The sequence below is a fragment of the Danio rerio genome, chromosome 7 (genome assembly GCF_052040795.2).
Source record: "Danio rerio strain M-AB ecotype USA chromosome 7, GRCz13ab, whole genome shotgun sequence".
Classification (NCBI taxonomy): Eukaryota; Metazoa; Chordata; class Actinopteri; order Cypriniformes; family Danionidae; genus Danio; species Danio rerio.
This window is the reverse complement of record NC_141027.1, coordinates 9,535,001-9,550,039: the sequence shown is the minus strand read 5'-3', so window position 1 is coordinate 9,550,039 and position 15,039 is coordinate 9,535,001. Positions and strand designations below refer to the sequence as shown.

General features: G+C 36.1%; 2 protein-coding genes across 12 annotated transcripts in view; one reads left to right on the top strand and one right to left on the bottom strand.

The window, feature by feature from the left end:
* The window catches only part of pcsk6 (proprotein convertase subtilisin/kexin type 6), an 884,625-nt gene that overhangs the window by 329,459 nt on the left and 540,127 nt on the right, over positions 1–15,039 (bottom strand). The gene's annotated exons all lie outside the window — the stretch shown is intronic.
* Positions 1–15,039, top strand: part of lrrk1 (leucine-rich repeat kinase 1) — a 198,839-nt gene that overhangs the window by 116,664 nt on the left and 67,136 nt on the right. For 7 of the 11 annotated variants that reach the window (XR_015495050.1, XR_015495051.1, XR_015495052.1 and 4 more), the window contains 3 exons: positions 3,663–3,832; positions 4,457–4,596; positions 7,325–7,583. Coding sequence is in view for 3 of the 11 variants with exons in the window: in XM_087260147.1 (XP_087116273.1) it covers positions 3,663–3,832; positions 4,457–4,596; positions 7,325–7,583 (569 nt within the window). In the remaining 8 variants the exon portion in view is untranslated. Of the gene's footprint in view, positions 1–557; positions 687–3,662; positions 3,833–4,456; positions 4,597–6,800; positions 7,669–15,039 lie in introns of those variants that run through there. The other 4 variants (XR_015495048.1, XR_015495049.1, XM_087260146.1 and 1 more) reach the window with 2 other exon arrangements.

Sequence of the window (15,039 nt, the reverse complement as noted above, 5' to 3'; positions counted from 1 at the left end):
CGTCTGCATCTCCACACACGCTCTTCTATCTGTCATTAAACCGCGGAGAAGCACCACATTGTCGCAAGTTTAATGATGTACAAAACGAAATGCCTCAATAAATCCGATCTGCCTGTTTACATGACAGTCGCATTGTCACATATCCGATCTGTATCTGATTTATTTCCACACATGAAGGAGGCCTAAAACCGATCTCTGAATATCCGAATGCATGCGCTTTTTTCGTGTTTACACGGTCATAGAACAAATCTAATCTGTGTCACATATGAGCAAAAAATCTGAATTGGGTCACGTTTAACTGGCAGTGTAAACGGGGACATAGGGACTTTTCAACTGTTATTTTTCAGCAACCTTGCAATGACCTGTCTGTCTGTCTGACTCTTTTAAACTTGAACCTCTTCTTATGTTAAAGTTTATTTGCATGTGCATGTTTTTATTTTCATTATAATTATAGACTTCATAAGCCATGCTTCTGCACTTCGTGTATATCTGAGGTCCTGCTTTATGCTATTTTGTAGCAGCATTGCATGTGTGTTTTTTCGCTTTTCCTCCTACAGTGTTTGTTGAATCCTCACCAAAATTGGTTCAGATCACACACAGACAAAGACAAAACCACACAAATTAAGTTACTGGATTTAATTCTCCAGAAAAGCCTTAATAATGCTGACGAAGACACCAAACAGGAAGTGAGTCTTTATTTTGACCAAAAATTTTTTGACAATTTTGATTTTTTTTTTTCTCTGAGAATATCAAGCAAAGTTTGTTGCACCACCTGCTTGTTAAAAGTAATAAATTATTTATGATCTCACTTTATTTTAAGGTACAATTCTTGCTATTGATAAACATTTAATTACTTTTTTCTCAATAAACTCCTAATTAGCTGCTTATTAATCATTATTGGCACTCAAAAATGATGTTTACTTTTTAAAAATAAGCTTAATCAACACAATTCTTGATTTTTTTGGGGGGGACAGCTTAATTGTTTTATGTTCAACCCACTTAAATTTGTAAAAACTAAGTCAACTTTATTCCTTCATTTGTCCCAACACAAATCGATTGTGTGGAGTCCAGCTTAAGATAATTCATTCATTCATTTGTCAATCCGGGATCGCCACAGCGGAATGAACCGCCAACTTATCCAGCACGTTTTTATGCAGCGGATGCCTTTCCAGCCGCAACCCATCTCTGGGAAACATCCATACACACTCATTCCCACTCATACACTATGGTAAATTTAGCCTACCCAATTCACCTGTACCGCAAGTCTTTGGACTGTGAGGCAAACCGGAGCACCCGGAGGAAACCCACGCGAATGCAGGGAGAATGTGCAAACTTCACATAAAAATGCCAACTAACCCAGCCAAGGCTTGAACCAGCGACCTTCTTGCTGTGAGGCGACAGTGCTACCTACTACGCCACTGCGTCGCCTAAGATGATAATAATAATGATAAGATTATAAATACTAATATACAGTACATACAATATCTTTAAAGGTGCAGTAGGTGATCTGCCAAAATGCTAACCGCTTAGCATATTATCTTTGGTCGGCGGGGAGGGACTGAGATTCAAAGCCACACCCCCTGAAATCGCGAGTAGCACCGCGTCACAACAGCAGACAGACAACCCACTAGTTGATGTCATTTGCCAGTTAGTTAGTGCCAGCGCCGTGCAGGAATTACATTTATTACTTAGCCACACTTACATGCTATTGCAGAGCGAATATTCAGAGTAGCATGGTGAACAGTATAGGAAGGCTGTCATTGTTAAAAAATGACCCAATGTGAATATAAAAGCAACTTCAGCTCAATAAAGCAGGTTAGGCGGAATAGCGCTATTTACTGTTTTTGTTATTAAACTAAATATAAATCTACATTATAGATGCTTTCAAAGAACCTTATGAAACTGAAAATAAACTGACTAGAACCGTTTTAAAGCAGAACATTACCTGTATAACAGTAATACTTCAGCCATGGTGTCGTCCTTCCTCCAGCGTGCTAAAGTAACTCCAATACTGATTCAGGTTTTTAAAAGTTTCAATTCAGCGTTTGATTTCTCCCGGTCTGTCTCGTGACCGTGCGGCCGCTTATGCAGACGGGCATGCGCGAATGGCGGATCTGCATGAACAGAGATGCGGAGAAGTCCGAATCTACATTTGCTGACAGACAGTTTGAGCTACTTATCGGAATTATGAGAGATGTCGGTCCGACATTATTTAATTGGATGATCATTTTTTAGTTTTATGCTTTACCCAGAATATAAAAATACATATAAACACATTCAGATAATGTACTATTATTACTATTAGACTGTGAAAAGACTTTCAACCAGCACAACAAAACATGTTTCTGAAGACAATCACCTACTGCACCTTTAATAATAAGCAGGTAATAAGTAGGCCCACACGGAATCTGCGCGCGCAGAATTCCGCAGCTCTTTCGCAGCTTTTCCGCAGAATTCTGCTGATTTTTAGCCCATCTTTAATTTTGTTTATTTACTTGAGTAAATGTGTAAATCTGAATTTATTCAGTTTTTATTCAGTAATGAATTATTTTTTGTTTCATATATTAAGGTTTTAGTTTTGATACTCTGCTGGATATTCCCAAAAAAATTCCGCAGAAGTCCGCAGATTTTTACCAAAATTTTCTACAGAAATAGCAAAAAACATCTGCAGATTCCGTCTGGCCCTAGTAATAAGCCTGTAGTTAATAGTGAGAATTGGTACTTAAACTAAAGTGTTACCTTGTTTATCATTCAGTGAGTTGCACTGTAAAACTTAAATTGTTGATTCACAGGTGTTTTTTTTTTTTCATTTATTTGTGGTTATTAATTGCATTATGGGACATTAATACCTGTTCAGTCGACTTTTAATGCTGAAATGAAGTAATACTAGTGTGAAGTAACAAACTACAAATACTCAAGTTATTGCAATTGAGTAGTTTTCCTCAGGTACTGTACTGAGTAGTTTTGAAAATGTGGGCTTTTACTTTCACTCCACTTTTACTCCGCTACTTTCCTTCAACCTGCTCTCACTACTTAATTTTTTTTTTTACTTATACTTTTTTTTCTACATTTGAATGGCCTTTAACACAAACTAAATACCCTACAGAATGTTATTACATGCACATAAATAGCATGTAACATCATAATACCTTGCTTATCATAATATTCTCTAGTCTTGAGTGCTTTTAACAGGCTACTTTTATTTACTCATACTTCAAGTCAATTTTACAACAGATGATTTTACTCTACTTACACTACAGTTATGGGCAAGTAATGGTGCTTTTACTTAAGTTTGTTTTACTTGAGCACTCTTTCCCCCACTGAATAACACTACTGGCACTCTATTACTAGGCTTTTGTACAGTAATTTACAACACCACCCCAGAACACTTCAATCAATTAAAAAAGTCTATAATATTGCCAACTTTTTATCAATCACAGTCTCATAATGCAATTTAAAACCATAAATAAATGAGGGAAAAAAAACATTAATCACAGAATACAAAAAACTGTAAATTTGTGCATTATTTTTAACAGTGCATTGACCATATTAGGATAAATAAGTGTTCTAATGCGAGCAGTTCTCAGGTGAAAGTGTCGTTGTGTTCATATTTCTGTGCATTAGTTTTGATGATTGTCTTCTGGGGTTTTTTTTGGTAACAGGCGTTCGAGACCAAGAAGAACACCAAGAACCACAGGAACCGCAGTACGGTGATCTACAGTTTTGCAGGGAACCAGCAGCGCAATCGGTGCAGTACTTTTCGTGTGCGCCGCAGTCAAACCATCTACTGGAAAGAAGGATTGCTGGTCACATTTGATGGCGGATATCTCAGGTCAGCAGTTTATCTGTTTAATGGATGAAAGTGCATTTGTGATCTACAGCTTTCTCGCTTTATATGGTTAAATAAAAACATAATAATTCAATTATTGTTTTTGTTAGGGGCTGAATAGAAATCAAGCTTAGAATAAAATATGATTATTAGATAAAAACTTATATGCAAAATAGATATGTTGTGTAGGAGCCATACATTGTATTTTGGCTATTGGCCACAAGGTGTCAGTAAGAGACTATATAACTGTGGCTTCACTGCATGGAGGAACAGTGTTGGTAGGAAGCACACAGTTTTTGACCGTCTTGAACGGATCGTCTCGTAACTGAAGGTAACAGAGAAGTGTGCTTATAGATAAAGGAAAGTGATTGAGTAATTCTGTTAATTGGAAGTTGATTGGACAATAAATATGTTTTTATTTGCTCTGAAAAAAGACTCTGACTTTTACGTGTTAAAAAACTTGCTCACTCTAGCAACAACAATAGCGGCATTGGAAAGCCGATACATGTTGGATTGGAAAGTCTATAGAATTTCTAGAAAAATCTATCAAAATAAAAGGACATAAAGCAAATTTACTTAGATAAACTAAAAATGAAAACTTAGTAAGTGTTTTTTTTTTCTTCTCAGCGTGGAGTCGTCTGACCTGAACTGGAAGAAGAAGAAGAGCGGAGGCATCAAGATCATCTGCCAATCGGAGACCAGGGATTTCTCTGCCATGGCATTCATCACAGATCATGTTAACGCTCTTATAGAGCAGTGGTTTCCTGGTGAGTTTCATTCATCCACTTCACACATATCTGAAATGTCATGCACGCATTCAGAATGAATGCTTTTATGCTTGTTTCGCCAAACAAAGCATCACAGTTAAAGATGCCACTTAAGTTAGGGATGAAGTACATCCAGGAGGTTATTATCACAGAAGAAAGCCCAATATTTTTATTGGCACTGTTGGATAAGACTGAAGAACTTTATTCTGTGAAAACAACCACCTGAGTTTACTTTATCCTGCTTCTTATATGGCTAAAAACCTACAAATTAGACACAAAGCATAATTCTGAGCGGTAATAGTTTATTAATTCTTGAATTAAACTGAAAACTGAAAGAAACTGAAACAGCTGATGGAGTATACACTAACCTGTGCATTATTCAGTCACAAAATGGTGCCAAATAGTCAAAAATGCAAAGCTGACAGAAATGTAACTTACTGAATGGAAAATACACTAACCTACATATTATTCAGTCACAAGATGGCACCAGATAGTCAAGAAAGCAAAGCCGACAGAAGCAAAAATGGCTGAATGGAGAATATACTAAACTGCATATAATTTAGTCATAAGACAGCGCCAAATAGTCTAAATTATCTCCAAACAAATCCATTACAGTTGAAGATTCCACTTAAGGGCCTACTCGCACTATGCTGTCCAAACCGTGCCTAGGCCCGTTTCCCGGATCGTTTGAGAAGTGTGAATGCTCTGAATTGGGCTCAGGCACGATTCACTTAGCGCGGTTCACTTGGGCACCAAAGCCCGAAACTGAAAGCGAGACGTGACTTTTAAGGGACTGTTTCATATGGATTTATTAATCATTCTCACCTTTCAATAAACGCAAACTGTCGTCGTTTATTAAAGTCGCAAACCCCTCACTGCACGACAGCTGCCCACCTTTAGCAAACCTCCTAATTCCTGCAGCACAAGGACTTCATGGTTGTTTATGTGCGTCAAAAGTGGCGGATCTGTTCGGCGAAATATTTGACTGTGTGTCACTGCATATTAAACAACGAAAACAATATAACTAAATATTACAAACGAATGTAATGTGAGTGCAGGCCAGTGGGGGAGATGGGAGGGGGGACAAGCGTGCTTTGGCCCGGTTCAAGGCAACTGTACATAGTGTGAGTACACCCTAAGTTAGGGACAAAGTACATTCAGGAGGTTTTTAATTGCAGAAAAAAAGCCTTTCAGGTTTATTGGCACTGTTGTATAAGACTGAAGGACTTTATTCTGTCAAAACAACTGCTTGGATATACTTTATCCAGTTGATTACATGGCTACTTGCCACAAAACCTTAAAATTAGACACAAAACATTGTTCTGAGACATAATAGTCTATTCATTTTCTATTTAACGCAAAGCTGACAGAAATGAAAACAGCTGATGGAGTATACACTAACCTGCACATTATTCAGACACAAGATGGCACTAAACAGTCAAAAATGCAAAGCTGACAAAAACTAAAACAACTGATGGAGTATACACTAACCTGCACATTATTCCGTCACAATGTGGTGCCAAACAAATGCAAAGCTGACAGAAATTAAACTTACTAAATGGATAATATACTAACTTGCATATTATTCAGTCACAAGATGGCTCCAAACAGACAAAAATGTAAAGCTGACAGGCACAAAAACAGATGATGGAGTATACAGTAACCTGCGCATTATTCAGACACAAGATGGCGCCAAACAGACAAAAACACAAAGCGGACAGAAACTAAAACAGCTGATGGAGTATACACTAACCTGCACATTATCTAGACACAAGATGGCGCCAAATAGTCAAAAATGCAAAGCTGACAGAAATCAAAGCCTGGTTTATACTTCTGCGTCAAGTGATCGGCGTAACCCACGGCGCATGCAACGCCCGTAGCTGTGCATGTATACTTCTGCGCGCTGTCTCTGTTGGTCTGCAACAACTTTAACTGAGGTAAACAGAAAACAAAACTTTCCACCCGGAGCTCCTTCACGGGACTCCACACTTGTAAACAATCGCTCCATTGGGCTCGCGCCATTCGCGCGGCTCTCGGTCCCGCCCAGACTCGTCAGCGCAACCAAGCCGACCAATCACAGAGCTTGCACTACGCGTCGTTGCGACGTGTAGTTACATTTTTTGAGAGGTGCACGTCAGTGACGCCGACGGCCACGGTGAGGGGCTATGTGTCAACGCCGTAGCATACACATGCGTTTGACGCAGAAGTATAAATCAGCCTTAAAACAGCTGATGGAGTATACACTAACCTGCGCATTATTCAGACACAAGATGACACCAAAGAGTCAAACGCAAAGCTGACAGTAATGGAACTGGCTGACTGGTGACTACACTAGCTTTGTTTGTTTGTGCTGACTAACTTTGCCTTATTTTTACTATTATCAGTAACATTATAAGATTTTGTTACATATTATTTATTCTTTATTTGTGTATGAAATTTTAATAATATTTGACCTATTATTATTTTTTAAATCTATTTGTTTGTTTCTTAATTTGAGGAGAGGGAAAAAGTTGCCTTTTGAATTGCATTTAATTAATTTTAAGAACTTTTATTTATTACATTTATTTACTACTTAACTAAAACCTTTATCTATTGAGCCAATTGCATTAAACCCTGATCAGTGTTTTTTTTCTCCATACATCGGTATACATGCATTCATCAGTGACACACACACACACACACACACACACACAAACACAGTCATGTGTCTCCTCTTATGTATTCTCAGCGCTGACGGGCAGTGAAAGCGACGGGTCTCGTCTGATTGAACAGTTCGCTCCCTGTCCGTTCTGCAGCTCGGTGTCCAGACTTCCTGACCCGCTGCCTCAGTCCAGCCTCAGCCAATCTGTCGTCCACTACTTCAACATGGAGGACTGCGTTCTGGCAGCAGTGGACAAAGAGCACATCACCTGCCCAAACCATCCCAAGCAACCCGTCCCACTGCAGGAGCTGGTGCCCGAGCTCTTCATGACAGACTTTCCCTCACGGTAAAGAGCCCACTTTTGCATATGCATTTTACTTTGGTTTCTTTATTTCGTAGCACTTTAGGTCACAATTCACTGTCTTAACCAACCATTAACTAACACTACAGGCTTAATAACCTAAGAACGAGTCTTTGAACCTGTGTGATTTTTTTATTTTATTGTTTTTAAATCACCCCTATAACTCATTAAGAAAGTAAGGATAACCGTTTTAGACAATGTGCTGGGTTTACCAACTATTTTGCTTATCCTTAAAATAGTAATAGTGGATTTAGACATGCACACTGTGATTGTTAAAATCGATTCAAATGAATTGTTTAAGATGTTTGATTCATTTAGAAGTGAAATGTATTCAGGAACCAATCATTGACTTTAATGAAGACTGACTTAATGTTTTGAAAGAAATTTCTTAGGCTACATTTGTTTGACCAAAAACATAAAAATACACTGTGAAATATTATTCAACTTAAAAAGTAACTGTTGTCTATTTGAACACTTTTTAAAATGTAATTTATTCTAGTGATTTTAAAGCTACATATTTTCTTCATTATTCACTTGATCCTTCAAAATACAATCTAACATCATTGTAAATGCCTTTACTAGGATCAATGGACTCCATCCTGACTGAAAAAAGTCTAACAGAACTATACATTGAGCATCTGCTATCATGTATTGTTTGTCGTCAATATAAACCTCGCACACCTGGTCCTAATAACCAGTGTTTACATAGCTTTAATGGCATCCAATCAAAAGCTTGAGTTATAGCCCAAATATAAACAAGGCTGTTGGTGAGCGGCTATGCTCTTATGTTGGCATATGAAGTGTGTTTTCTGTGCGGTTGTGGTGCAGCGCATCACATAAACTGGATTATTATTAATTCTGAAGTTCGAATGGAAGCAAAAAGTGAGGGTTTGAACTGTGAGCCACGTCAAATAAATCACTTTGAGGAGCTTTATGTGCGGCGACGGGTGAATTAAAGTCCCAGCAGGGCGTCAGGCTTTGTATTAGGAGTTGAAAAATCACTAAAATAATGAATTGATCAATCTCAGGGTTACTGCATTTGAGCTTTTGGCAGAAGCTTTCATCGGGAATGATTTACAGTGCATTCAGGCTTTAGTTTTAAATGATTCTTGGGAAGTACAGCTGCAGGCTACTATACTGAACAAAAATGATTCATTGATTTTACAACCACAAATCAAAAAAAAAAAAAGTTGGGACAGTATGGAAAATGCAAATAAAATAAGAAAGAAGTGATTTCTAAATTTAATATGACTTGTATTTCATTGCTGACAAAACAACAAACATTACTTAATGTGTTCCTTGTAATGTTTTTTTTTTTTTTTTATAAACATGTAGTCCAATTTTGGTTCTTGCAACACATTTCAAAAACAGTTGAAACAGTAAAGCATTTACTACTTTGTAATGTTGCCATTCCTTTTCACAACACCTAAAATACATTTAGGGACTGAAGACACCAAATGACAAAGTGTTTTAGGTGTAATTTTGTCCCATTCTTCCTGCAAACAAGTCTTAAGGTGAGCAACATTACGGGGTCTTCGTTATGGCATCTTACACTTCAAAATGCACCACACATTCTCTATTGGAGACAGGTCGGGACTGCAGACAGGCCAGTCAAGTACCTGTATCCTCTTCCTCTGCAGCCAGGACTTTGTAATGTGCGCAGAATGTGCTTTTGGATTGTCTTGTTATCGTCTTGTTGAAATATACATGAGCATCCCTCAATAAAAAGGCAGCATATTGTGCTCCAAAATCTTTATGTACTTTTCAGCATAAATGGTGTCATCACAGAAGTGTAAGTTACATTTGCCAAGGGCACTGACACAACCCCATACCATGACAGACCCTGGCTTTTAAACTTGTTGCTGGTGAAAGTCTGGATGATCCTTTTTTTTCTTAGGTCTGGAGCACAAGGCATTGATTTCTCTCCAAAAAAACCTGAAATACTGATTCATCTGCCCACAGTACACGTTTCCACTGTGTGATGATCCATCCCAGATGTACTCAGAGCCCAGAGAAGTCAAGAGCGCTTCTGGACACTGTTAACATAGGGCTTCCTTTTGGCACAGTACAGTTTTCTTTTTTTATAACTTAGTTTTTATTGATTTTTTAGGAACATATAACCAGTGGGAACAAAACAAGCAAAAAAATATATATATGTATACATGTATACATAAATATATATATGTATAAATACTTGCATAGGCAAATACATCCATTCCACACATGTATATCCATAAACACACATGCATAAAAATATTAAATTAACCTCATCAAAATAAATAAATAAGTATAAAATAAATTATAATAAAAGGTTGCCAAACATATTTTCACCATGATACATAACCTCTAGAATTATGTAAATGTTCAGTTATAAATAATTATATTGTCGTTGAGGAGAAAGCCAGCCATTTACTCTTTATTTCTTTTCAAAGGTTTCTGATTTGTAATCGAAGTGCATGTGTCATTTTTTTACATTTCCTTAACTTCGGCACAGTACAATTTTGACTGGCATTTGTGGATGTAACTACGTATTGTGGTACTTAACAAGTTTGTCCTGAGCCAAAGTAGTCCTGGGCCCATGTGGTGATATCGCTTATGGAGAAACAAATACTCTTGATGCAGTGCTGCCTGAGGGATCGGAGATCACAGTAGTTCAGCTTAGGCTTGCGTCCTTGTCCTTTACGCACTAAAATTCCTTCAGGTTCCTTAAATCTTTAATGATGTTCTGCACTGTGGAAGGTGAAATATCCAAATGTCTTTCTGTCATTCTTTAAAGAATCATTTTCTTTTTTAAATATTTCAATCATTTTCTCACATATTTGTTGGCAAACTGGCGATCCTCGGCCCATATTTGCTCCTAAATGACTAGACCTTTCTTGGATGCTGCTTTTGTACCAAATCATAATTACAATCACCTGTTGACACCACCTGCTTCAAATCACATCATTATTTAACCAATTTACTGGATTACTGCCCTAAACTGCTCCTGTCCCATTGTTTATTTAAACGTGTTGCAATAACCAAAACTGTAAAACATGTTTTGTTTTGTAAAAAACAAAACAATAAAAATCATGAGGAACATAATAAATAATGTGGTAACACTTTATAATTACACACTATAAATCATTTATTAAGCATTAGCAAATAATGAATTCATTATCTGTTAAGCATTAACTCGACGTTATAAAGCTTTAGTAAGCAGTTTACAACTGCAGCTACAAATGCTCTATTCTTGACTTACAAACATATTTAAAATGTGCTTAATACTTGTATTTTCATACTCTGTTAATGATTTATTTTCATTACTAAATTAAGTATTGCATTATTTACAAACCATTCGTTTTTAAGAGTAGTTGAGAGTTTTTCGGATCATTTAGAATGGGTTAGTAAATGATTAATAAACTATTGAAATCAACGTTTATATGTCTTATTATTCAGTCATATACTAATAGTTAATTTGTATGTTAATAAATGCTCAATTAACTCAACTTCATCCAATTTTGTGACCTAATTTAAAGTGAGGACTATTCATGCTTTATAAATCCCTTATAAATGACAAATAAAGGCTCAGTTAAATTCTAAACAGGAAGAATGACATTATTCATTCCTATTCATTTAAAGAAACACAAATAAAACTGTACTTCAAATGAAAAAGAAATCCTTGCAACCTTATCTAAAATAAAATCACTGTAGAGTTTAAACATTGCATCTTATTATCTTGTAAATTAATATATTGTTGTTGTTTTTTTATCCAGTTTTATGTCGTATTTTGACACTCCTTTACAGTAATTTCACTTTTTAGATAAGATTGCAAAGATTATTATTCATACGATTCTGAGCCTTTAATTGTCATTTATAAGGGATTTATAAAGCTTAAATAGTACTCTATTTAGATTAGGTCACAAAACTATGTGAAGTTGAGTTAATAAAGCATTTATTAACATATTAGTTAACTATTAGTACAGCCTGAATAATAAGATATATAAATGTTGATTTCAATAGTTTATTAATCACTTACTAACTCATTCTGAATTATCCTAAAAACCCTCAACTCTTAAATACAGCTGGTTTGTAAATAATGCAATACTTAATTTAGTAATGAAAAATAAATACTTAACCAAGTATGAAAATACAATTATTAAGCACATTATATAGGTGCTACAGTAATAAGTCAAGAATAGAGCATTTGTAGCTGCAGTTATAAACTGCTTACTAACATTTGTTAATGTAGAGTTAATGCTTAACAAATAATCAATTCACTAGATGCTAATGCTTAGCAAATGATTTATAGTGTGTAGTTATTATAAAGTGTTACCAATAAGGTTTGTTTGCAATGAAATGCAAGTCAGTAAATGTCGAGATCACTGCTTTTTTATTCTTTTATTTAAAAAAATTTTATCCTATGATATAAATGCTCCATAAACTGCTTTTTAATTACACTTTAAGCTGTTTGTGTTTCCACATTTAATGGTTTAAATAAATCTTTTTATGATTTTGGAAGTATTGCATCATTTTCTCCACACATTCAATCATTCATTTTCTTTTTTTAGCTTAGTTCCTGTATTAATCAGGGCTCGCCACAGTGGAATGAACCGCCAACTTATCCAGCGTATGTTTTACGCAGCAGATACCCTTCAAGCTACTGGGAAACATCCATACACATTCATTCACACTCATACACTATGGCCAATTTAGCTCACCCAATTCACCTATAGCACATGTGTTTGGACTGGGGGAAACCAGAGCACCTGGAGAGAACCCACCCCAACACTGGGAGGACGTGCAAACTCCACACAGAAAGGTCAACTGGCCCAGCAGGGACTCAAACTAGCAACCCTCTTGCTATTAGGTGACAGAGCTAACCACTGAGCCACTGTGTCGCCCCATGTTATACAGAGATATGATATTTAATTTCCCTCATTCATTTTGCACAAAAAAATGTAATAAATAATAGAAAATAAATTGACAATTTGTTTAAAACACAAACACAAACACACACACACACACACACACACATGGAAATGGGCCACTATAACATCTGTTTATTAATCTTACCATAACATCTGTTTGTGGTCCAATGATCAAACAAGTCCTATAGTGTAACGCAGGGCTGTTTAAAAATGGAAAAGTCAGCATGACAGATCATTTTATTGTGATTTTAATTTGATCCAATGTGGCGGGAGACTTGATTATTATCCATCGGAAATAATGAGAAATAAAAATGACGAGCAATTTGTGGTGTTGGAAGAACATCATAGTAACTGCAGATTTGAAATAACATACATTTGTTTTGTTCACATTATACTTGTTCACATATTAAATACAGGGAAGGGGCTAAGCAGTCGCCTCACAGCAAGAAGGTCACAAGTTCAAGTCCCTGCTGGGGCAGTTGTCGTTTCTATGTGGAGTTTGCATGTTCTCCCTGTGTTGGCATTGGGTTTCTTCTTGGTGCTCCGGTTTCCCCCACAGTCCGAACACATGCGCCATAGGTGAATTGAATAAGCTAACTTGGTCGTCGTGTATGTGAATGTGTGTATGGATGTTTCGCAGTACTGGGTTGCAGCTGGAAGGGCATCTGCTGTGTAAAACATATGCTGAAATAGTTGGCGGTTCATTCTGCTGTGGGGACCACTGTTAAATAAGGGACTAAACAGAAGAAAAATGAATGAATGAATGCATAAATACAGGGATAACATACTTTGAAATAAATTAATATTGTAATATAATAATAACATTACTCAGAATTTAAATGAAAGGCACACCTTAAAATAAAGCACAACATAATTGAAAAATAATAATTTAATATTATTACGTGTTAAACAGGCATTAGTGAGTTGTTCGCATTAAAAATAGGAAGATGCATTTAGAAAAGACTAGATTTGTTTTTTTTTTACATGCACAAATTAAACAAAAACTATAATTTTGTGATAAATTGCTTCTATTCCAAACTCAAGTGAACCGTCTAATATGTTATTTCTGGAGTTTCACTTTTTAAAGGTCATTCATGCACTGCAGATGCACAATGAATTATTAGAAAACTCATTTTGGCTCCTGTTTAGGGCTATTAATCATGGAATCCTATAATGCATTATAATTCTGGCCAACAGTGCCTAGAGAAATATAATTCTGTAAATATGGGTTTTGTCTTTAGTCGGGTTCCTATTGAAAATACTGTTGTGGTGGCACGGTGGCTCAGTGATTAGCACTGTTGCCTTAGGGCAAGAAGGTTGCTGGTTCAATTCGCAACTGGCCAGTTGGCATTTCTGTGTGGAGTTTGCATGTTCTCCCTGTGTTGGTGTGGGTTTCCTCTAGGTGCTCCGGCTTCCGTTACAGTCCAAAGACATGCGCTATAGGTGAATTGAATTAATTAAATTGGTTGAGGCATATGAGTGTGTATGGATGTTTCCCAGTACAAGGTTGCCGCTGGAAGGGCATCCGCTGCGTAAAACATATGCTGAAATAGTTGGCGGTTCGTTCCACAGTGGTGATCTCTGATAAATCAGATACTAAGCCAAAGGAAAATTAATGTATGAATGAAGATACTGTTATGCATATAGAAATAACTTAATAGTTTATTATGTTTCATATTATTTATGAAGCATGTTTTTATATTTCCTATATTTTATTATTTGTATATTCAAGTTTTTTTGTTTTGTTGTTTTTTAAAGTTCATCATAGTATTTTATCATTTTAAATTAAACATGTATTTTTTACAAAAACACATCTGCTCTGCTTTATAAGACAGTGAATTAGTTTGACGACAAATTTATGCACTTTTAGAAGATTTAAAATAAAAGCCACTACTAAACACTATAATGCAACATGGAAAGAGCCAGGATAAAACGTAAAACTCTTTGACTGTTCATCTGACAGAAGAAAGTTACATACAGTGCTGTTTCATACAGTAAAGTCAGAATTATTCGCCCTCCTGTTAATTTATTGCAAATATTTCCCAAATGATGATGTTTAACAGAGCAAGGAATTTTTTTATAGTGTTTCCTATAATGTTTTTTTCTTCTGGAGAAAGAAATTTTAAGCTGAACACTAGTGTCTTGAAAAATATCTAGTCAAATATTATTTAGTGCCATCATGGCAATGATAAAATGAATCGGTTATTAGAAATGAGTTATTAAAACTATTATGTTTAGAAATGGGTTAAACAAATCTTCTCTCCGTTAAACAGAAATTGGGTAAAAATAAACAGGGGGGCGAATAATTCTGACTTCAACTGTAAATAGATGCATAATTCAAATTTTTGAGTGAACTAACCCTGTAAGCCAGCTCTCCAGCCATTGAATCAAAGTAACAGCAGAATTACTGGAATTTGTTCTCAATGCAGTCTGGAGTTACTAATAAGGTCGAGCTGAATTACTTACAAGCGCTGACCTTTAAACTTCCTCTTTGAAGAGACTTTATAACAGGCCTATTGTGAATACAAGCT